At 40.1% G+C, this 25,692-nt stretch overlaps 1 protein-coding gene across 4 annotated transcripts in view; it reads left to right on the forward strand.

The window, feature by feature from the left end:
* The window catches only part of ATG10 (autophagy related 10), a 176,949-nt gene that overhangs the window by 86,901 nt on the left and 64,356 nt on the right, over positions 1–25,692 (forward strand). For 3 of the 4 annotated variants that reach the window (XM_016210338.2, XM_016210339.2, XM_087815437.1), the window contains one exon: positions 21,965–22,103. The exons of the other annotated variant lie outside the window; for it this stretch is intronic. In XM_016210338.2, the coding sequence (XP_016065824.1) occupies positions 21,965–22,103 (139 nt within the window). The remainder of the gene's footprint in view (positions 1–21,964; positions 22,104–25,692) is intronic. 4 annotated transcript variants of the gene reach the window in all.

Here is a 25,692-nt window from a genome sequence, read left to right on the forward strand (position 1 = left end):
TTTTGAAATTTCTCTCTTAAAAGACACCAGTGCTAACTGATACATCAGTTCAAATTGCCTTTTCAGACTATCCTTCACTTTCCTGTAACATCCAAGGCTGTTGACCACGATCTGCTGGAAGCTTTTCCTTCTGTGACTTCCATGTCGTTTTCAGCTCTTTATTTTTCTTCTCTATCTCTGAAGTTCTCATTGCTAGCTCCCCTTCTCCTAGCTCTGAAATATGGTGTTCCTCAAGATTTTCTCTTGGCCTTATCTTTTTTTCTATTAGAGATTTCATCTACTACAGTTGTTCCAGTTAGTTTTTTGTTGATGGCTCAAATATGAAATATCTCCAAGCTTTAAAGTTATACACATAGATAGAATTCTGGTTCTTTTTACTAATTGTGATCTTAGGCAAGTTTTGTAGCCAAGATCTTTAGGGCCTTGTTTGGGTAAAGGGTCAAACTTATCTCATAAGGTTGCTTTTGACATTGACCTGCATAGATTATGGAATACATATAGCACATAGTTAATGCGCAAATAGTGCTATTATTAAAGCCATGTCTATAGCCCCCTTCTCTCTTTAGACTTTTGCCCTACAAATTTAGTACCTGTAAGAACCAGATGTCTTTTTCTAAATTTTTAAAAAAATTTATCTTTATTGTTGAAAGTATTACAAGTGTCCTATTTTTCCCCCTCAATTGACCCCCTCCAACTCGCTCCCCCACCCCAGGCCTTCACCCTGTTATTGTCTGTGTCCATAGGTTATGCATATATGCATATAACTTTTTTGGTTAATCTCTTCCCACCCTCCACCCCCCTTCCCTCTGAAATATGATCGTCTGTTGCATCCCTCAATGTCTCTGGGTCTATTTCGTTCATCAGATTCTTTTGTTCATTAGCTTCTCCTTAGAGAAGACCCTTCAACATTTCATGTAGTACTGGTCTGATGGTGATAAACTCCTTTAGCTTTTCCTTGTCTGAGAAGCTCTTTATCTGACCTACAGTTCTAAATGATTGCTTTGCTGGGTAGAGCAATCTTCATTGTAGGTTCTTGTTTTTCATCACTTTGAATATTTCTTGCCAGTCCCTTCTGTCCTGCAAGGTTTCTGTTGAGAAATCAGCTGACAATCCTATGGGTGCTCCCTTGTAGGTAACTAGCTGTTTTTAAGATTCTCTTTTTGTCTTTAACCTTTAGCATTTTAATTATGATGTGTCTTGCTGTGGGCCTCTTTGGGTTCCTCTTGTTTGGGATCCTCTGTGCTTCCTGGACTTGTAAGTCTATTTCTTTCCCCAGGTAGGGAAATTTTTCTGTAATTTTTTCAAATAGGTTTTCAATTTCTTGGTCTCTTTCTTCCCCGTCTGGCACCCAAATAATACGAATGTTGGGCCTCTTGAAGTTGTCCCAGAGGCTCCTTATACTGTCTTCATATTTTTGGATTCTTTTTTCTTTTTGCTCTTCTGGTTGGGTGTTTTTTGTTTCCTCATATTTCAAATTGCTGATTTGATTTTCAGCGTCCTCTACCGTGAACTCCCTATAAATTATTCTTCATTTTAGTTCGTGTAGCCTTCATTTGTGACTGGTACTTTATTAAGTCATCGATGGTCTCACTTGTTTTCTTAATAGTCTTACTAAGATCCTTGATGATCCTTATAACCATAATTCTGAACTCTGTATCTAGTAGCCTGCTTGGTTCTATTTTGTTTAGTTCCTGTTCTGGAGATTTCTTTTGTTCTTCCCTTTGTGACATGTTTCTTTGCCTCCACATTTTGGCTGCTTCCAGGTGTTTGTTTCTATGTATTGGGTAGAGCTGCTATGTCTCCTGGAATTTGTAGAGTGGCTTTGTGTAGTAGGTGTCCTGTAGGGTCCAGTGGCTCATCCTCCCCAGTCACCTGAGCTGGGCCTTCTAGGTGTTCCCCTGTGTGGGCTGTGTGCTCTGACCTGTTGTAGTTGAGCCTTGGTTGCTGTTGGTGTCACTGGGAGGAATTGACTCCCAGGCCAATCGACTGTGAGAACCAGCTGCAACTACAGACACAGAGCTGCTGTGCTGGAGACACCCCTATGGAGCAGGATTTACTTCAGTGGAGCTTTGGTGTTCACCAAGTGTGGCCCTTGAGTGTGTCACTCATGGATGTGGTAGGGTTGTAATCCAGCGTGGTCGAGTCTGACCAACAGGTGCACTGTCTCTGGGGCCTCCTGGGAGGTGCAAAGTCAGCCTCTGCCAGTGCCTTGCCCAGGGCCACCCAGCATGAGCTGCACAGCAAACCGTAGTTGGCTGCTACTTGTGCTGGGCTTGGCGGTGTCCAGGAGAGGCCAAGCTATGAGCCAATGCAGCTGCCGCTAGTGCCAGGCCTGGAGGCCCTTATCAAGCTGTGTGGGGCAGCTGCTGCTTGTTTGAGAGATTTTAGGAAAGTCCTAAGCATGAGGCTCCAGAGGCCACTTGCACAGAAAAGCCCCTGGAAATGGCCTGGATGAGCTGCAGGTGGGAGGGGCGGGGCCTCCGGGAATCACGGGGCGGGGCCAAAGGCGTGAGTCAGGTGCTGGCGACTCAAACATGGCGCCTGCCTGCCGGCTGTGTGCGGGAGGACTCGCCACAGGAGCCATGGCCTCCGCCAGCCCTTCTGCCTGGGAGGAAGCCGCCCTCCGCCTCTCGCCCGGATCTCAGGCAGGTCAGTTCCTCCCCGAGTGTCCCGGGTCCTTTCAGGCTGCTCCCGGCGCTGGGCTCAGAGGGAGCGTCCGAGTGAGTCCGTGCCGGGCCCTTTAGAGGAGCTGCTGGGGCTCCCGCAGCCTCCGCGACCCTCAGCGACAGTCCCCGCTGGTTTCACAGCCTGAGGTTGTGGGGACGTCTCTTTCTGGCCCTGGAGCCCTGGGCTGGGGCCTGCTGTGGGGCTGGGACCCCTCACTCCGAGAAACCCCCACCGCCGAGATTCCCTCCTGAGTTTAAACTGCAGCACTGGGTGTGGGCCTGTGGCCGCGTCTCCCCAAATCAGCCCCGACCCACCCCTCCTGCCCGTCTGGATGCTTCTTCAGCTCCCTGGTTGTGGGGCTTCTGTGCAGCCAGATCTCAGGAGGCTCTGAGTGACGGTGGTTCTGTGTTTTAGTGGTAATTTTGATGCCGTTGCGGGAGGCAGCGGGGACTGCGGTTACATATGCTGTCATCCTGTTCTGCCTCCCCGCTGATCCAGATGTCTTAAATCAGAATCTCTAAAATAGCACCTGCAACTAATGTCCCTTTTACTGTTCATGACACCGTCATCTTCTCAGTTGTCTGACAAATGGGGGCTTGTTCATGGCCCCTTATATTCAACAGTAGTTTGCGTAGACAATATAATACTCTCTAGGAATATGCCTCTCATTTGCTCCTTCTTTCCCTATACTGTTCCAAACCATTTTTAAAAAATCTCTTATGACCTCTCGAGGATCATTCTATTTAAATAGGTTTCTAATTTATCTCACCATGTCTTTTCTAATTTCCTATTTATCCTTCAGTTCATTTCCAGATTATTATTGAGGCAAAGCTCTAATCATATTGTTCTACAACACTACTACTACTACTAATCATTATAATACTCTAACGTTATTATTTTACATGCTAAGCAATGTCCTAAATGTTTTACATGGATTATTTCACTTAGTCCTACCAACAGCTTCATAAACCATCTCTTGAACAAATGAGGAAACTGAACCTTAGAGAGCTGGGTTAGCTTGTGGATGTCACTCAGCTAATGGTACAATCAAGTTCCACACCCAGCCAGAGTGACTCCAAAGTCTGCCCTTCAATTTGTTAAGACTTCCTGACAGCTGCTTTCTTATGATACCCGGCACCTGTCAAATATAGGTTAATTCTATACTTCAGTCTACAATCTGACATCAGACTAATAGTTCTGTTCCATGTAAAATCTCTTATGCAACATTATGTTCCAGGCAAACAGGGTGACTTGCTAAACTGGCCATGCACTTCAGTATCTTGCACCTTAGATCCCACCATCATTTCTGCCCAGAATAGCCTACGCCTCATTTCTAACAGTTGGAATAATTCTTTATTAGGTTAAATTACACTTTTTAAACTGAGACTTTCTGCATCCTTTCAGGGTACAGTTAGGATTGAAATCTTTATAATCCATGAGCATTGTATACTTCTCATACAGCCATTATCACAGTTTGCTGTGGGTTATAGTCACTTGTGGATATGACTTATATGACTTGGCTCTCTTACCTAATTGCACAATTCTTGCATGACCAATCATGGGTTTATTTTTTGTTTTTAAAAATCTAACCAGTACACTGTCTTAGGTATATGAGCTTGAGGGACTGATATGGAGATTATGTGAGTGTTAATTTGATGAAATCACCTTTTTAGACTGAGACCTTTATTGATATTCATACTTTAAAGTCTTTACATTTGAGTTGGGTTTTGATTTTCCTGGTGGAGTTTTTGAAGGTGTAGAGTTCTGATATTTTAAATGGGAATTTTAAGTCTATTCAACATGATGTACCATGGTAAAGAGAGGACACGAAAGATCCTGGTGAATAAAAATACTCATATAACTTAAAAGCTTTACTAGGAACTATAACCGCCACTCCATAATAATCCCACTCCACAGAGACTTGAACGTACATATAGAATAATTGCAAAATTTTGTTTTTAAGATTTGGTCAAACATTAGACTGATATGGTTGATTAATGAAGCTGTTCTAGGGCAGAGGAACTGAGTAAGGAGGAAGCCTCGTGTTCTAGTGTTGAAGGGAGACTTCTCTTGCGCAAGGATGGGTTGGGCAGAGATTCAAAAGTAAGATAGAGCTAATGAATGTGATGGTGGTTACAGAGCAGAGGTGGGTTATTCCTACTGGGCGTGTGTTGTGATCCCCATTTGATTATTGATTACTGTCTATTAGCAGATTCCTCATGCAGTTGTTATATGTTTCATCCATATACATAGTCTCTGTCTTCTCTTTATCTTTTTATATTAAAGTTTGGGGGACTAGATTTGGCAACAGTCTAATTGGAGAATAGCTGTATAAAATCTGCATTGTTATTATGTTCAGTCTTAACCTAGCCCTCACTTTTTGTTGATGCTTTAGCTTTTTATTGTAGTATGCCTCATCTCTCTCTTCTTTTCCTTTACCCCCCTTCCTCTTCTTCCTCTTTTCCCCTTTATTATCTTTCCTCTTTTTCCCAGATTTCTTAATCTGGTAATTGCTTAGGAATTTACTCAGGGCCTTTTTTTTTTCCAGGGAGGTCAATATGCTTCTATCTATATTATTTTGTTTATGCTCAGGACAAATCTAACAGAAAGGTAGAAGGCACCAAAAAACTACATTCTCACAATCCTTGAGCCACACACTGTGTTTTGGAATTCAGAATTTGGGGAATTGTAGATGAGTAATGTAATTTTATAAAAGTAAGTTCTGTATTATGTTACATTCTGAGTGGTGTCATCCTGTGCTGAAAGATGTAAATATATTTTTAGTGAAACAACACTGATAAAAAGTAGAATAAATAAAGACTAAAAAGTCTCATGTATGAATTGCCACTAAATGGTTTTTTCAAACATGAGAAAATATATTTTCAAAAAATTTCAGAGCTTCCTGGATTTCAGAATTGTGACTAAGGGATTGGGCACTGTTGTTAGGCTTTGCCCAGATCAGCAGCAGTGGTCTCTAGCCCCGCTCATTCCCCGAGACACTTCTTGTTCCTGTGCTCTCTAGTGTCTAATGCATGTGCCTGTGACTCTCTGAAGGCATCCCTTATAGCAAGAGCACACTCTGCTTCAGCGTGAGGTAGCCCTGCAATTCTAGGAGTTAGCTTCCTGAGGAAGCAGTCCTCAGCCAGTCACAGGTGGGAGTTGGTGAAAACACATTTCCACTTCCTCACTGCTCAGGTGGGATCACTCTGAAGTGTATCCATACAGCGTCTGGGATGTTCTCAGTGGGAAGCAGCCCCGGTTGCCCAAGGTGGTTGCTAATCTGTTCACTAATGCACCCTGTACTGCTTTCTTTCCCACCCTACTTTACTTTCCCTCTTCCTTTTGGGTGCTCCTGAAATCACTTACCACCTAGATTACTTGCATCCAAGTCCTCTCTGAAGGTCTCTGGGAGTAACCCACCCTAAGACGTGGACCTCCAAATAGAGCCTGGATCTTGGTTTAAAGAACATTATTATTGCAGACTTTCATGTGGTTGTAACCACCGTTTTTTGTGTTTTTAAATTTCTTAGGGGATTTTAGTAGAATAAGAGGAGCATGCTCCCAATTCATAACTTCTACTGTTCTTGTTGATACACATTACTGGCTTTCCTGCTGCTGTTGCCGTTTCCTGTTCCCACTTCCCATACTGTGAGCCCACTGTCAGTGTGAAAATCTTGGCTAAGATTTTTAAAATCTTAGTATTTTAAGTATTTACTCCCAGTCTCAGAGAAAATGCTTATTTTCATGGCTTTAGGCCCCAAAGAAGTTGATCTCCAATGGCTAATTCTCTGGCTGAGCCATGGGGAGGTGGCAGGGTGATTTGGTCTGCAGAGGCCTTTCTTGCACCCTCAGATTTCATCATATTGGGTGTAGGGCTGAGTCTGAGCCTTTGTTTATTGCTGTAAATGATTTTGTGTTCACTTTCTTGCAAGTGAATTGCTTGAGTTAAAATTTGACGTTCTTGACACAACTTTAAATCCATTCTTTAAAAAAAGTGAAATTCATTTATAGAGGAACTGGAATCATTAATTACGTTGTAGCTCCTTATCTTTTTTATGGTACACGCGTTGCTGTGGGTATAGTGCTCTAAAACATCTGCTCAGCAGTCCGTTATGGCGGCACAAGAATGCTTTTACATGAATGCCATAAAGTAGCAGATGCTTCTTAACAACAACTCCCCAATTCATTTAGGAAACAAGTCAGTGCTGGATTTGGTTTTTCCTTCAAGTGTAGCAACTGTGCAGGCAAATAGTTTCAAAGAGGTTAGAACTGACAAATCAAGTCATTCTATATAATTTTTTAGGATGCTGCAAGTTAGTCTAAAAGCCTTATCTAATAGCACTTTAATAAAATTAGCATTTTTCTTCTATGCAAATAATTCTTTACCATTGTAAGTAACCAGGAAAATACATTAATTCTGTATTACCAGCATAAGCTTCTTTTATTTCCTTTGGAAACTTCTGTTGAATGTTGATCTATCATTAGCATTACAAATAGAAAAAGTAGTTGAAAGCCCAGGCTTAGTGGCAGGGAGACATGGTGATCCAGCAATTGGAAGTCAAATGTAGTTCCTTCCAGGAGCAATTTCTGTCACCTCAGCGACAAATTGGGAGGCTCTAGTGATGTCCACATGCCCCTTTGCCCTGGCCTTGGCAAGGTAGGCCTTCTCCTCAGTACACACAGCAGGTAGTCATCCATAGGGTGTATTCTGAAGGTGTGAAGGGTCCCAGAGAAGCCACTGCTGCTGTTCCCTACCCCTGTTCCCCCCCCCCCCCCCTTTGTCATGTTATGGCCTCTGTTAGAGAAATTGCATGGTTTGTGATTCATTGAGATTTCCCTGTTCAGGAAAGCTTCCCTTCAACGGCAAAGACTGCTGGCCAGATTTACACGTCCAGTCTGTAACATTACTACTGGTAGGTGTATGAGGGCCATTTCTTCTGAGGATCAGATCAGAAGGGTTGAATTTGGGAGCTTTGTGTGAAGTAGGAAAGCAAGGCCATGAAAAGCCAGATGTAGGGGATCCCGAAGGTCAGTTTTGCCTTTTTCATAATGTTGTGTAACAATGCTCTGTGCAGCATAGTCTTTAAAGCGGACACATGCATGCACCCAGAGGGGCTTGCATATCAATCCACCAAGATGTGGGAAATAACATTAGAACAGCTGGACTTATATTTATTTTTCAGTGAAGATTTACTAATACTTAAGCATGGACTCAGTCTGGGTCTTCACGCAGTTCATTTGTCTGCGTGCTCAAAGAGTCCAGAAGCAAAGAGTGGGAGCCGGACAGTAGGGAAGAGCTGACAGTGGTACCTTCACTCCTGCGGTTGCTCATTACACTGCAGTTACTGTGCCCTGCGTTTCCCCGGATGCTATCGTCCAGTTCGAGTTAACACACCTACTTGTCAGACTAGGAGCTTTAAAGATGCCTGCCAAAAAACTCTAATGAACAAAAATGTGGCAGTAGGCAAAAACAACAGTATAAGCAAATCTCTTTCCAAAAAATGGCTCTCCAGATTTGAAATTAAGATTACATGAGATAGAATTTATATTTACTATTGTTAATAATGACCTTCAACCTGTGTGTATGTTGTGCCTGACCATAGTGTGAAGCTGTGTTGGTTAACAACTCACTGAAAAGCATTCGGAGCATGAAGACAAATCTCTTACACTTGAAAAAGGGGATTGAAATGTGCATGTCATGGTGTACTGAGCACAGCCAATGGGAAACCTCTTCCCTGGGGATCTGTGGATCTTTCTTAGCTATTGCAACCATTCAAACTACCTATCAAAAAATGGAAAAGGAACTGAAACCAGACCTTTGAAATGCTGTATCATAATTAAGATTTAAAACAAAACAAAAAAGTACAGCATATTTCATCAAATTGCTCTCATCAAAATATCACTGGCAAAAAAGTGTCTTCACCATTAATAAATAAAATAATTACATTTTTCTGTAACATTTTATTTGCTTGTGGATTTACACATTTGGAATTGAGGGCTCTTTGTCCATGTGCAAATTAAAATGGGATTCTTTATCAAGAGAAAGGAAATCACCTCTTGGTTTTGAATTAAGGCTGCTGCCCATAAGAGCTGGAGAGGGTGGCAGGCAGACCAGGCAGGCAGGATCTGGGCATAGGTGTCCTGCTGTCTGGTCATCCCGGACTATGGTCAGGCCTGGATGCTCAGCAGCACTGGTTCTGAGGCCCGGAGCTCAGTGGAAGGCAGGCAACCGTGTGCTCATTTGCATGCTATTTACACATGTGACCATTTTTAGGTGTTAACTTTTTCAAGAGATATCTTAAAATCAACACTTTTGCAGCTTTATTCAGCCACAACCATTAGACCAGAAAGCTGAGTGCAAAATGGGAAAGACACCCGAAGAGGGATGAAGCAAGGGGCCAGCTAAGGTCCCTTGGTGGTCAGAGCAAAAAGCAGGCTGGGAAGGCTACTTCTGTCAGTACTCAGGTCGTCAGCTATCTAAAATAAGTACTTGGAAAATATTTTTCCTTCCTCTTTGTTTTAGCCTTTAATGTTTTTAATTTTTATGTGTTTTAAAATAGACATACTATACAAAAATACATGTTCATAATTAATGAAAAGGTAAATATACACATTTTAAGATGAGTGCTTAAATTTTTTGACTCCTGGAGTTATAATCAACAGAGATTAGAGACCTCTGGTTTATAGGGTGGAAACAGGAACAGACCGTTTCTACTCATTCCATTTATTTCATTTAAAAAATGCTGGTTGAATGCCTGCTATATGCCAGATACTGTTTAGGATGCTTGGGAGGCCTGAGTGAATATGAGAGGCGTAAGCCCTGCCCTCCAGGCACTCACATGCTAAGGGATGTGTGTGTGCCACATAGCAGAAGAAGCCATTCCCTGGCCCCAGACCAGATAAAGCCCCAAGATGCATCCTTACATTCTCACAGTATTTGCAGTTATCTGATTATAAACTATAATCAGATAATTGTTTATGCAGTGATTTGTTTTCTCCACCCTCCCTCTAGTTATAAGCTGTGTGAGAGCAAAAACTGTCTGCTTTGTTCACCAGCATCTCCGCAGTGACGGCAGTGTGCCCAGTGCATAGTAGACACTCAGTAATCATGAGTGAATGGGTGTGTGTGTGCTCTGTCCATGCACACGGCACACATGTATGCACACATGAGAGTGAGCAAAGCGGAGAAAGAAATTTGAGGGCATTCTCAAACAGAAACTTATCGCTGAGAGCAAGAGGACATGCAGTGGCCAGATCTAAGTGTACAAGGAGACTTTTCAGTGGGCTGCAAGCAGAGTTTGTTAGGAAGAAGTTTGGGGGGTTAGAGGTGATAAGGGTGACAGGTTCTAGGTGATAATACAGTCTGGTGAACTTGGACAAAAAAAGAGTTCCTGAAAATATATCTGGGTGGATGGTATGATCGTTGAACTAAAAATAAACCTTGGGAAAGGTGATTAGGACATTAATACCCTTTTAATGTCCAACCAGTACAACTGGTTGATACTTGAAAGAGCTGAAACAAAAAAAGGTTAGAATCTCACCAAATTTATAGATGTGGCAAAATTATATATACCCTGGGGACTATGTGCATTTCTTCTAGGAGTGCTTACTGTGATGATGGTTTTACCGTTATCTGTGTGGTGATTTAACATATCTCCTCCCTTTAGGGCATAATGCCTGTTCTCCCCTCTGTTTCCAGAGCCTATTACAGTGTCTGGAATAAGGGTGGGAAAATAGGCTTGCTGCCTATTTTTATATACAAGCTAAGAATGGTTTTTAAACTTTTATGTGTTTGAAAAAGAATCAAAAGAATAATGTTTCATGACATTAACATTATATGAAATTTAAATTTTGGTGTCCATAAATAACGTTTTACTGGAACAAAGCCACACTCATTAATTTACATATTGTCTAAGCTGCTTTCATGCTACAATGGCAAAGTTAAGTGGTTTTGACAGACATATAACGGTGCACAAAGCTTAAAATATTTATTGTCTGGCCTTTTAAGAAAATGTTTGCCGACCCCTGGCCTAGAACATAGAAGATACCCTGTAACATTTAATGAATTAATGAATAAGTCAATCAATATACCTATTATGTGACAGCTTTACACTTTATCTTGTTTAATACACTTTAAACAAGGGAAGTATGGGAGGAAAGTACCATCATTTAACAAGTAAGGAAACTGAGGCTCAGAGGGATTAAGTGATCTGACCTCAGTGAGTGGCAAAACCAGGAGGTTAACGCAGGTTTATCTAAGCCCAAATTCCATGCCCTTTGCCACGTTTGACTGTACTGTGCGTCTCTAATATCCAGATGTTTTATCTGAGATTTGGAGTGTATACTTACATCCAGTAGAAAGACGAGGACTTTCATCGTGCTCTTATTGCTGCTAAAATAGTATTATTTAAAAACCGCACCCTGTCTTTGTCCTGGCACAGGTGCAGTGCCTGCCTGGCATGCAGTAGGTACTTGTGGAAGTCTTTAAAGGATTCTCCTGGTTAAAAAAAAAAGCCAACAAGCAAAACAATAAAGCCCCATTGACATCCACACAACCCAGAGACAGTTTTGAGGAAGGGGAAGGAGCTGACGGCTTGCTCCATCCTTTGGAACAGCTCTCCCTTCATTTCCTGGGCACATGGCGAGGGAGCTCCTACTGCAGGATCCACCGCCTTCTGCATTACTACGGTGCTTGCCTTTCAGTCTGTTTATCAAGACCTTATCATTTTTACTTTCTGGCAGTGAAATTTACTCGTTTGTGGATGTGAGCGTAGAAGTTTATTCATATGCTAAAGGAATTGGCAGTTTATTCATCAAGACATTTAAAAATCTCGCTTGTTTAAATTAGGGTAGTGCTATCTCTTACTTTAGGAAATGACTGCAGCCGAACTTCAGCCTATTGGATTCAATTACCATCATTCTATTAAGGCTCAGAATTTATCACCCCTTCAGGAAATCTGACGTGACATCCGAAGATGGAAAAAACCAGAAAAGGGGGAAAGTTCACCAAATGGAGATGCAGGTCCTTGAATAAGTTTCTACTTACTACTGATAAAAATACAGTAAAATGATGTTAAAGGAGGCCTGGCGATGGACTTGCAGGGGTGGGAAAACTCAGGTCGAGGGGCCATAGCTTGTTTTTGTAAATGAGGTTCCCCCAGAGTACAGCCACTTCCATTTGTTTATGTGTCGCCAGCAGCTGCTTTCATGCTCCAGTGGCAGAGGCCTTCTGGCCCACGGAGCCTAGTAACACATTTACTGTCTGGTCCTTTAAGAAAGCGCCTGCAGACCTCTGGAACTAGGGATATGAGAAAAACCGGAAGAACTAGGATCGTTTAATGTGGAAAAGAGAAATCTGAAGACAATGAATTGGTTCATACTTTTGAGAGGATATTATAGAAAAGATAACTCATGTGTCTTAATTCTCTGTGAAGATAAACGCAGTAGAAACCAGATTTACCCTGTAGCACAAGGAAGTTTTCTAGGTTTAAAAACTTAAAGCGGCGTATAAGGTAACTTACACATTGGTGGTTATTCCCATGGTGCACATTTTACCCCTTTTGGCACCCCAAATTTCACTTTTAAAGATTCCTATGATTAGGGTTATTGCTATGGGTCTGCCGCTGAATGTCATCATTGATAAAGGAGTAACATACTAAAGCATTAATGGCCATTGATACTTGAGCAATAATTAATTAATTTAAAGGAAAAGGAGAACATGAAGGATTATTTTTGGAGAGGAGGAGGAAGGGAAGGGCCAGCAAGCAGCCTTCTGGCCCTGGGAGAGGGGTGATGGGCTGATGTCTTAGGTTAGTGGAGGTGCGTTGGGCTCCCAGCAGGCAGGACAAATGCGACAGCAATGCCCCTGAAGATGTGGATGAGCAGCCAGTGAGGGCAGATGAGGTGGCATAATTTTTACTTGGCGATTGGGCTTTCCTGGTGCTGTAATCCCATAGACTGTGCTATCTTAACTAAAGAATCCCGAAAGCGACCCTCCACATGTGTGAGGCAAGGCTTCCTGGAGTGGCCTGCTGACCACCTGCATTAGCATCACCTGGAGGGATGTCAACAAGGTGGGCTCTTAAGTCCCATCCCACAATTACTGAGTTCAAAAGCAGAAGTTTGAGGATGGAGCCCCCCCCAAATCTGAATGTCTTGGCAGAGTGAAGGAGTCCTGGGCTTGGAGTCTGGGGACGTAGATTTATGCCCGGACAGTTTCTTACTTGCTGGGTGACCTTGGGCCTTCCTCCTGGAGCAGGGAAGCAAATGATATAATGTACATGCAGGTGCTTAGAAAAACTGTAAATATTTGTAACTGATGCTGGTCTTTCTCATGTAACATGCAAGGGTAGCTCTGAATAGAAATACGTTTGCTGATTCTGAAGCTCAGAATACCAGGTACAAGTCTTCCCTCTTCATTTAGTTAGTCATGATTTCCATAAGGAATTTCTGATTTTCAAATCCCTTATCCTGCTGATTCTGCTTTTAGCTGCTCAGGAATCTTAAAAAGTAGATAAGGAGAACCTAACTTTTCTTTTAAAAAGTCCTTCTGAGCCCTTCTGATTTTTTTCCAGAACATAATGCTTTTTATCTCTTGTTCTGACTTATGGACTAATTGTCATTGGCATGTGATAGGTGCTATTAAGCGTTATTACTATTCCCTGCTGCCAGGGAACCCGTCTCTCTGGCATGGAATCTAAGACACAGCCTGTTCCGCAGTCAGCCTTGTACTCAGCCTATTTGCTAGCTGCCCAGCTCTGAGCTTGAGCTGTCCTACTGTCTCCTGCACAGTCCTGAGGAAGCAGGGCCTGAGAAGTACAACAGAGCCAGACCCAAACATCCAGAAAACTGCCAGATGTGTTCTGGCAGGGTTTCTGTGTCCCCTCCCTCCTGCCTTGCCCTTGAGCCTGCCAGGCAGCCGAGAAGGATTTAATCCCACGGAGACAGATTCTTTCTCTCAGGGGGAACCACATTGGCCATGCTGATGCTAATTCACTCCCTTCTGATGGATCTGGGAGAGCAAAGAATGGCGCCTCTTTTTTTTTTCCTTTAAAAAAAAAATCAGGAGTAGTGGTGATAATGTTACTGGGAAAGGGGAGCCTTCCTGAGATGCTATTCTTGGGATCATCTTGTTGACCACCCCTTGTTTCACAGTCACCCCAGATGCTGTCAGACACATGGTGCCTGTGTTGAACCCTCTCTTATGTTCTAGATACTACATTTACAGTTGCTGAAAGAATGCCATCACTTGCAAAGGCTCTTGTGACAGTCACTTACTCAAAAGCCACAGAAATCATGAAAAAGGAGTCCTTCTAGGAGTAAAGAAGGTGAAAAGACGACCTCAATGTGAAATGATGAGCTCATGAAACAAAAAGGGCCTGCTTACTGAAGGCCTCGCATAGGATATTTTTCTAATTCACCTTATATGTTTTAATAATTAAAATTCTTTCTTAAGGGATTGATTTTCCAGTGGTTTATCAAAAGGCTTCGACAGTCTTTATCACTTCTGAATATATGAAGGAAAATGGCTCAGGAAAATCTACGGACGTTTGTTACTCAGCTCATTTGTCCATTGTGATTAGATGGCTTGTGGCCACTCAGAACCAGCACTGCCCCTTTGCCACTTGGGCTTCTTGGCTGTGATTCTGACCCATTAATGTTAGGTTTGAATGAAGACCTGACTGGTAGAAGATAAATAAATAGACTCTCTTTTCCTTGAGTGGTATTATGAATTAAGCCCCTTACTTATGTTTCCTCAGTAATAGGAATAGAGATTTTTAGTGATAGAAGAAAAGTTTTTCTTCCTTCAATTACTTTTCCCTGCAGGCTAAATGGAGATAGGGATCTCATTTCCTAAGCCCAATATACCATTGGGTTTGCTTTCAATAAAATATCTATGAAATGTCTCCAGCATGATCCCTGTTTAATGGGATTTAGTTGTAAAGCTTAATTCGTATCAGATTTTCTAAATGAGAGATCACTGTCAACTTATTGTTAATTGAATTAAATAAAATCAAGGTTTCTATAATTAATGTGAACCACTTAATCTTTTCGCTCCTCCAATGAGTGTAATTTTCTAAACACAGGTATCTTCTCATTTAACAAAATAGCAACATTTTGAGGAAAATAAATGTATACGTGACTTCTTTTTCTAATAACTCTTAATATCAAATTAAATAGACCTAAATCCTTTGAAAACATAATAAAAGAATAAAAAGAATAAAATATTATAAAACTCACCTGAAATGTTAATATTATATTGTCCATAACATAAGTCCAAATTAGTTATAGTAATGGTTAGGAAGTGGCATCCTATAGCACACAGGGAAGTGGTTCCAGTGCCAATAGACATGGGCTGTAGGCCTGCCTGTGCCTCCACCTACCTCGGTGACGCTGGAGAAAGCACCAGCCTTCCTGGGCCTCGTGTAGGTCTGCAAGGTGAGTAGTGCTGGAGTGATTCACTGTTAAGAGTCCTGTGATTCTGTATACTGTTACATGGTATCAGAAACTTTTAATTTTTTTGGAGAATTTAAAATATTCACAAAAATAGACAGTGGTATAATAATGGTAACACACCCATGGACTCATCAAGCAACCTCAACAGTCATCACCCCATGGCCAGTCGTGCCTCTCCCACATCTCTGTCCTTTGACCCCTCTCCTGTGTTACTGTAAAGCAAATCCTAGACCTTAGACTGTTTATCAATATAACCCCTCTGCCATCTGTTTTGTTAGCAACTGAAGTCTTAGGAGTTTTATTTTGTTTCTAAAAACCTCAAATTGCTTCACTATTTCTTTCCTTTTCCTTTTTAATTGGAAATTTTGAGATAACTCTAGATTCATGTGCCATAATAAGAAATAACCTGAAAGAACCCATGTACCCTTTCCCCAGTTTCCCCAGTGGCAACACCTACAAAACTATAATATACTATCACAGTCAGGATATTGGCATCCATACAATCCACTGATCTGATTCACGTTTCCCCAGTTTACTCATACTCATTTGTGTGTGTGTGTATAATTTTATCACATGTGTAGGTTCACATGTCACCACCACAGTCAATATAGAGAACTGTTCCATCACCACAGGATTCCTCATGTTGCCCTTGTGTAACCACACCCACTTTCCTCCACACACCTCACACCCCAACATTAATCTTCTCTGTTCATTTGGAAAATTTTATCATATAAAAAATGTGACATAACTGGAACACACAGTCTCTAACCTTTTTGTTTTGTTTTGTTTCAAGGAGATTTCATTTATTCAATTACAGTTGGCATACAGTATTGTATTAGTTTCAGGTGTGCAACATAGTGATTAGATATATGTACACCTTACGAAGTGATCACCCCGATCAGTCTAGTACCTATCTGACACCATACATGCCTAACATACCTATCACAATGTTATTGACTGTATTCCCTACACTGCACTTTACATCCCATGACAATTTTAACAACTGGCAATTTGTACTTTTTAATCCCTTTCACATTTTTTTATTCATCCCCAACCCTCCTCCTATTTGGCTACCATCAGTTTGTTCTTTGTATCTATGAGTTTGTTTCGGTTTAATTTGTAGGTTTGTTTCGTTTTTTAGATTCCACACATAAGTGAAATCATATGGTATTTGTCTTTCTCTGTCTGACTTATTTTACTTAGCATAATACCCTCTAGATCTATCCATGTTGTTGCAAATGGCATATTTCATTCTTTTTTATGGCTGGATAATATTCCGTTGTATATATGTACCACTTCTCTGTATATCTGTCTGTCAGTGGAACCTTAGGTTGCTTCCATATCTTAGCTATTGCAAATAATACTGCAGTGAACATAGGGGTGCATATATCTTTTCGAATTAGTGTTTTGGATTCCAGAAGTGGAATTGCTGGGTCACATGGTATTTCTATTTTTAGGTTTTTGAGGAACCTCCACATAGTTTTCCATAGTGGCTGCACCAATTTGCAATCCCACCTACATTGCATGAGGGTTCCCTTTTCTCTATATCCTTGCCAACACTTGTTGGGTGTGTATTTATTGATGATAGTTATTCCAACAGATGTGAGGAGATATCTCATTGTGGTTTTAATCTGCATCTCTCTGATGATTAGTGATGTTGAGTATCTTTTCTTATGTCTATTGGCCATCTGTATTTCCTTTTTGGAGAAATGTCTGTTCAGGTCCTCTGCCCATTTTTTAATTGGATTGTTTGTGTTTTGGGTGTTAAGTTGTATGAGTTTCTTATATATTTTGGGTATTAACCCCTTACCTGATGAATCATTGGCAAATATCTTTTCCCATTCAGAAGGTTGTCTTTTCATTTTGTTCCTTTGCTGTGCAAAACCTTTTTAGTTTGATGTAGTCCCATTTGTTTATTTTTTCTTTTGTTTCCCTTGCCTGGGGAGACATAACCCCCCAAAATATTTCTAAGAGCAATGTCAAAAATTTTACTGCCTATGTTTTCTTCTAGAAGTTTTATAGTTTCAGGTCTTACAATTAATTTAAGCCTTTAGTCCATTTTGAGTTTATTTTTGTATGTAATATAAAAAATTGTCTAGTTTCATTTTTTACATGCATCTGTTCAGTTTTCTCAATACCATTTATTGAAGAGACTGTATATTCTTTGTAGATTCTTTTCTTCTTTGTCAAAGATTAGTTGACATATAGGCATGGGTTTATTTTTGGTTTCTCTGTTCTATTGATCTATGTGTCTGTTTTTTGCAAGTACCATGCTGTTTTGATTACCATAGCCTTGTAGTATAGTTTGATATCAGGTAGCATGATACTTTCATGTCCTTTTTTCTCAAGATTTCTTTGGCTATTTGGGGCCTTTGTGATTCCATATAAATTTTAGGATTATTTTATTCTAGTTCTGTGAAAAATGCCATTGGTATTTTTAAAATATATATATATATATCTTTATTGATTTCAGAGAGAGGAAGGGAGAGGAAGAGACAGAGATAGAAACATCAAGATGAGAGAGTTGTCATTGATCGGCTGCCTCCTGCACACCCCCGACTGGGGATAGAGCATGCAGCCTGGGCACGTGCCCTGACTAGGAATCAAACCACGAGCTCCTGGATCCTAGGTCGATGCTCAACCACTGAGCCATGCCCAGCCAGGTTGCCATTGGTGTTTTGATAGGGCTTGCATTGAATTTGTAGATTGCTTTGGGTAGTATGAACATTTCAATGATGTTAATTCTTTCTATCCATGAGGATGGTATAGCCTCCCATTTATTTGTATCTTCTTCAGTTTCTTTCTTCAATGTGTTACAGTTGAGTAAAGGTCTTTTACCTCCTTGGTTAAACTTGCCTCTAGGTATTTTATTGTTTCGGATTGGATTTTATCACTTGCATAATTCCTGGTAGATTCACCTAGGTGGTTGCGGGTGTCAGGTTTGCTCTTTGCATTGCTGAGTAGTGTGGAATGATATACCACAGTTTATTTAACCATGACCTCTTGAAACTGGTTTCAGTTTTCGGCTGTTCTGAATAAAACTGCTGTGAACATACGTATATAGGTTTTTTTCATTTTTCTGGGATAAATACCCAAGGGTATAATTGGTGGGTTGTGTGATAAGGACATGTTTAGTTTTATAAGGAACTGGCATGTGGTTTTATATCCCAAGTGGGAAAGTATGATCTAGTTTCTCTGCATCCTCACCAACATTTGAAGAGGCCATTATTTATTTTAGTCATTCTGATAGATATGTAGTGCTAGCTCATTATAGTTTTAATTTCCATTTCCCTGATGTCTCATGATGTTGAACATCTTTTTCCTGTGCTTATTTGTCATTTGTATATCATCTTTGGTGATCTTTTGCATTTTTACTCTATCCTTTGCTTTTTTTCAGACTTAGGCTGGAGGTGGGTTGCTCATAAACTATCTGTGGAATTTGTTATAGTATACTTAGGTGGGAGGAAACAGATCTGCTACTGAAATAGAAAATATTGTTTACTGTGGTTCTCAGCTCTGTGTTAGAGTCACTGGGAATACAAATACGAATAATACAAGAATCTTAGTCTTGAAGTTCTAAAACTACCTGATACTTTTGGAAAGGGAAGTGTGGAAAATACATGGAAGTCCGTGATTTCCAAATTACATGACTTCAAGGGATGATATTTGCATGGGCATCATAAAGGTGAACACAAATGATGGAAAGGGCTTAGCAGACACAGGCCTAGAACTCAATTCACTTAATATAAGTTAAGTGAATGTCTTTGCACATAAATGCAAAAATGTCTTTGCACATAATTGCTTTTCCACAGTAAGGGACACAGCGGCGCCCCCAGTAGAGGAGTAGCACTGCAGCTTTCAAATCCTAGGCAAGCACTCAGCCTCCAGTGAGAACCATGACTGGAGCAAGACTGCTAACAGGCTCCCCAAGAAGCGACTTCTGTCACTTCTTTCTCAGTCCTTGGGCCTCCTAACTCTTCCATAATCTAGATCTATGGCTAATTGATCACCGGTTGCAAGCACCTGGTCAACCCCAGCACATGCCTGGGTGCGTAATTTGAGTTTGGGCGAAGGCCGTTCTCTCCAGGGATTTTTTCCTCCCCAGCAGCACTGAGTCTCAGGCAGTCTGCTTCTGTGATTTTCTGCAGAAATTAAGGGCCCCATTCATATTTACTTAAGAATTGGTCAGTGGTGGTCCAAAAAGAGAAATGGCTCAAGAGAAAAGAATAGGGAATAAATATACACACAGAGATCCAATTTATGGTAAAGGTGGCGTTAAAAATCAGTGGGAAAGATGGGCTATTGGAAATCATCTGGGAAGAATTCCTACCTCACACCATACACAGAAACAAAACTCAGATGGTTTAACAATCTAAACGTAAATTAAAAACCATGGGCATGTGTGTGAGAATAGAAGAATTTAACATCTCTGTAATTTTTAAGGATGAGGTGGGACATAGCCAGAGGCCTTTTAATGAAGATAGGTACAGATTTAACTACATAAAAGTAAACAACAAAAAAAATCTTTATGGTAAAATGTACAAGAAATGGAGTTAAAAGAAAACTGAGTGGAAATGTTTTAAACATACACACACATATACATGTCACATATTCTTGCACACTTCTGTTTTTCTATGGTGATAGATATATAGATAGATAGATAGATAGATAGATATCCAATAATAAATTATTATTTCTAATATACAAATAATTTATATAATTCAATACAAAAAATACAAACTAAATATAAAAAAACAAGCAAAGGATAAGAACAGAAGAATACAAATTACCAATAAGTGTACTGATAGTTCTTTATGTTCACTAGTAATCAAGAAACTAGAAATTAAAGCAATGACATTTAAAAACTCATCAGACAGGCGAAAATTTAAAACAAATAACATTCAGTATTTATGGGCTATGGGAAAGAACATTCTCATACATTTTTGCCGGGGATACATTTTGCTGAGGACAGATTGGCACTATCAGAATTTAAAGTGCACACACCTTTTGCACAGTAATGCCTCCTTCAGGAATCTGCACCATAGAAAACAGAGGTGCAGTAGAGGATACATGTGCTAAGATATTCATCGCAGCATTAGTTGTAGTAGCAGAAAATGATAATCAACCTAAAATATCTAGCAATGTGGAAATGTTAAAAACAAAACTGTGGCATAGTCATGCAGTGGAATACAGTGCTAGAGCACTGATGTGGCGGCACATGATGGGATGTCCATGAGTGAAAAATTGAATCGAGAACAGCTGTACATGCAGCATGATTTAACTGGCAGTAGGTGGGGGTGGGTGATGTGTGTGTGTGTGTGTATGTACTTGTAGACCAAAAAATAAAAGTAAACATTGTCTTGAAAAATACACAGTGACCTGCTTACAATGGCTACAAGTCTAAGGCATATAAGTGCTGGGTGCTTTCATTTTATGTGCTTATGCAGTGCTTGCAATTAATTTTTTTATCACGAAGATATAATGTTTTATAATGTTGAGAAAGAAAAGAAATTATAAATGCTAACCAACCCAATCATTGACCAAAAGTAAAGAATTTGGTTAAAAGAATTGCTTTAAAAAAAAGATGTAGATACCTTTGCAAATTTAAATAAGCAAACAGAAAAACCTCTTTTTTGCCGCTGTATTAATTTTCTGTATCTGGAATACTTATTTCAGTGATCTCTCTCTGGTTATTTAACTCATTGTGTTTAACTGATGGTGTTTATGGGAGTTTAGTGAAAGACTATTTTGTAACTATCTCCAGCTGTGATTTATCTCCCCCAGTGAACTGATGGCGAGTGGGGAATTAGAAAAACAGATACAGATCTGGAGAGCAGTGTGTGGCTTTACCTATCTCCACAGGAATCCTTATTTCATATTGATAAAGCTTGAAATCTCTCCTGTAGCTCTTTCTGCTCATTGTTGTTGTTACTGTTTCAATGAGAGGTACCAATGAGCCAAACCAACCTGCTGCTTTCCTTCTACTAAATTAATTTCAAAGGAAATTCTTTAATCCAAATAAATAAATGAATGTGGGTGGAATGAGATTCTGACTCAACATGTCCATTTAATTGCTTCTAAACATTAAGATACATTCTTAAGAAACCTTCACACATCGTTAAAAAAATCAACCGGTAAAGAATGATTGGGTGAGACATGAACTGGCTATAACCATCTTTGCTCACAAAACCCTATTTAAGTTGACATTAATATTTGCCTTCTACTCTATTATTATAAATCAAGGTTTATTGTAGAAATATACCAAAGACAGTGCAATAATAAAACAAATTCAGCTCAGGTTTTGAAGCGTACCTAACAAACTCAACCTCTTGCAAAATAACTTTCTTATTCAAAATGGAACTGGGAATTGTTCAGCACACAATGAATCATCTTTTGGCAAGTACAATAGAATCTTTAGGGACATTTCACAGCCTCTTGTTCAATTGTTAGGATGTTTTTAGCTTTCACAGGTAGGGAAGAGGTAGCTTGTATAGCCATCATCTTGTTGCTAAAATTGAACAGTAAAGATTTTTCAGAGTTGTTGTTGTAATAGATCTTTTTGCTTTTTTTCCCCCTTCCTATTTCTTTACCCAGAGCTGCTCTGTCTCTCAAAAGCAATCTGGAATTACTTAATGCTAATGTTTTCTGGTTTTACTATTTACCCAGGACTCAAATTATACACATTAATGTGGGAAACTCCCTTTTCCTTACCTCATGGTTCTATATTGATTGAGCTGTTACTCTGCAGGGAGAAAACCGCATCTCTCTCTCTCCGTGTTAGTGTGCTGCTTTTTTTTTTTTATTGACATACATTTTGTTTTTGCTTTTGCTTTTTTTCCAGGAGGCTTTGGAGTTACCCCTGGATGATTCTGCAGTGACTGAGACCGCAGCAGCAACCGGCGTGATTAAATATGAGTATCATGTCTTGTATTCCTGTAGCTACCAAGTGCCTGTGCTTTACTTTAGGGCAAGCTTTTTAGGTAAGACCATGTTGGAAGCTCTGTGTAAATTCATAACATTTACATATTAAGGCAGAAAGCAGATTTGGGAAATTATTCTTGAGAGAAAAAAATAGAGCTAAAAATAAGAAAACTGTGGGTGAGGTAAGGTTCTACCAGTAAACTTGCTCATGCTTTAGGAAGACTATCAGGACTTCAGAGTGAGTGATATCATCCCAGCCATAAGTCTGATCTTCAGATTCTTGGCCTCCTGCCCAACGTTGACTAAGCCCCCTGGCCCTTTTTTCTTTACTTTAAACAATAAGGAGCAACTTAAAGCTACAATGTTTATTTCTGTCTAACTTTACCGTAAAAATTTCTTTCAATCTCAAGTGATCTCATTAACATAAAGCCCCCATGCCTTTTTCCCCAAATGCTAATAATTGCTTCAAGAATCATCTATCAATTAGTTTAAGCAATATTTAAATATAGACTAATATTTCTTTTGGCCACCTATACATCTCCAGTGCCTTCGCTTCCTGCAGTGCTGTTTGTACTCAACTCATTCCCTTGCCAAGAAGGTGGAACACCCTGTCTCCTCCGAGGCCTTAGCTAATAAAGCTTATTTGATCAGCAACCACAGAGTCCTCACCCTGCAGAGCAGCCACGACTTTCCTCTTCACGTCCTCCAGCTAAATGGGGTCAGCATTTCCAGGCCCAGGCGGCCCTGGGCTCAGGGACAGGAGGAGTCACCCCCCCCACACACTCTATTTCTCCTTTTCTCTGGCCTTATCAGCAGCATTTTGCATTTTGAACAGACTTCTAACTTTTTCTGGATAGCTAAGACATCTGAATTTAGCCAGTGATATTTTATTTTTAATTAAAAAGTAGCTTAAGCTGCTTTGAGTGTGTATTTGGTAGATTTAATCACTTGCTGCCTTATATTGTTTAATGGTCTCTAATTTTGCGGTGTTGGCGGTTTAACAAAGCACTCAGGATTTAAAACACAAGAACAAATTCTCATAGGCTCCCTGGTGAGAAGATTTTAATCTGAGGTGCAGTTCCTAAGAACTGACAATTTGGGGTAAATTTTCGACATGGGACATGGGGAATTGAGGACACTGAGAGTTCACTAATTCAGGAACTCTTGCTGCGGATTTATCCATATGATTGTGACAGGCCTTTAAAATGCTCTTTTTTGTAATTCTATTTGGTTTGGAGCCCAGAGGTTAAAGGAGGTTTCTTTTTATACTAAAAAGTAGAAGGACATACGTTTATTTACCTGGGTGGAGGTGGGGGGGTGGGAATGTCCTTCTTGGTTTAGGTTTGCAGTGGTTCTCACCTAGTAGCTTTCAGATGCAAAGACACATCAAGGCTGCAGGTAGAGGAAATAGGACACTACTTTTTCAATACTGTACTTTCATATAATTAGTATTCACCATAAGCAGTTAATCACCAGAGAAGAGCTCCCAGAGACAAAACAAGTTGTTTAGCTTGTCAGCATTAGGGAATTGGAGGTGTTGAAACATGACTGCTTCTCTCTGGAAGTGGGTCTTGCCGAGGCTGCTGGATGAGCTCATACGTGTGCTTTGCTCTTATGTGCCAACAGCTCCCCTTACAGTACAGCTCGGTAATTGTTCCTGCAAGTCCAATTATATTTTAATGAAATTTGTATACTGCCTAAGATATTTTCTTCATGCTGCTTTTCTATTTCTTAAAAAAAAAACAACACCTAGCATTCTTGGATTCTATTTATATACTTTTAAGATTCCCTTCATTATGCTTAATGAAGGAAAACCAAACAAGTCATTGATTTTGTGTGGAAGCATCCCTTGTTCTCCCCTCCCCACCGTGTGTATAGAATGAGTATTAGAAATGTTTTAATTCCAGAATCCATTTAATGCTTGTTCGGACACATTAAAATATCAAATTTAATCTTTGTAGAGCAAACTGAATGTTTTCTTGTGGAGAAACATGAAAAATGGTTCTTTCCTTTATCATATTCTAATAATTTATTTGCTCTTTTCCACCTAACTTAACTTAATGGGTGTTCTAAAAATACAGCCCTTTACTCTGGAGTCATAATTTTTTATTTATTCCCCTCAATCCATTCCCTCTTCCTGTGCTATCTGATTTCTCTGGCTTTTCATCTGTTTGTTAAACAAATCTCTGTCAGTATGGTGAATAGATCCCTAACATCTCCCCTTATTCCAGGTCCAGATTTTTCTTTGTCTCATTCTAAAAGAGTTCGACCTAGAAAGGAGGATGACTATAAAATTTCTCGCCCAGGGGTCTTTTTTTTGTTGCTTCAAAAATAGTTCAGTTAGCCTTGTTTTTGACAGATATTTAGAATTTCTTTTGCATTTGATTTCTGGTAAAAATTAGTTTCTCTGGCATGCTCTGAATTTTCTTCCAATGCCTCTTTTTTTAAGGAAAAGCAAATAGTAAGTATTCCCATTTAAATTAACAGTACCTTTAAAAAAAAAAAATCAACTGGCTTAAATTCTAGAAGAAATCTTTATTCTGTTTCTTGAATTGCAAACCCATTGGACTATAATTATCTCTTATTTCTTTATATTGTTGTGTCCACCAGGCCAACTATTGCCTAAGACTCAGCTAACATGCCACTTGCTCTTGTCACTCCATGTCATATTGTATCATATATCATATCACATGTACCGTATCACGTTGCATCATATCAGATATCATGCCACTCACTGCACCGTAACAGAATTGTTTCCTTGTTCCCTATAAAATGGTAAGCGAGAAGTTAGGGCTTTAAGTTAAAAAGAGAGAAGGAAATTAATATTGAGTACTTACCACCTCCAGAGTGATAAGCTTTGTTTGTGGCTGTATGCATGTATTATTTGTCTTACTCATTTTGATACTCCCAGTATTAACTGTGGCACAGCATCAGCAGGTATTTACTGAAGAAATGAATGAAGAATTTCTAATCATTTCTAAACACAGCCCCCAAATGGAAACATCGGGGTGGTGCCCTTTTTGAACAGCTCTGATGGGTTGGGTTATGTGGAAGGAATTAATGCTGTTGTCGCTGGGACACTCAGGACCCAAACCATCTATATATCTTTATTCTTTGGTCTGATATTTCTCAGAAACTGTAGGATTAGTTGACTAAGGAGAATGGAAAGCCCTGAAGACTCAAAGGTGGACACCCAAACCCACAGAGCAGCTGCCCTACTTATACCGACATATGTTTTTATTTGATCTTTTAAGCAGACAGCCATGTTGAGACAGATTCTGTGTTTGGGTGCCTCTCATTTCTACTACTTGAGCCTCCAGGAGCTCAGTTTCCTAGGGGGCGACATGGATTTACAGAGGATATACGTCCTTTCCTTTGCTCCTTTGTCCCCTAACTACTCTTGCCATCGTGGGTTTGGGAGAGGTGGTGGGACATGGTTAATGGCATTTGCTACCCAGCAGTGGGTGAGAGGCATTTGCAGTTCTGTCAAGCAATAATAAATAGCCTGTGTTTGATTAGTGCTTTGTAGTATATCAAGTCCATTCTCACAAAGTGTTGATGTCGGTGCCCAATGGTTTTTTTCTTTCCTAGTTTTGAAGTGCACCGTGTTAAAGAATTATTTGTATCATGCCAAAGGCTTGTGTTTAC

This window comes from Miniopterus natalensis, chromosome 3 (assembly GCF_054644295.1).
Source record: "Miniopterus natalensis isolate mMinNat1 chromosome 3, mMinNat1.hap1, whole genome shotgun sequence".
NCBI classification, from domain to species: Eukaryota; Metazoa; Chordata; class Mammalia; order Chiroptera; family Miniopteridae; genus Miniopterus; species Miniopterus natalensis.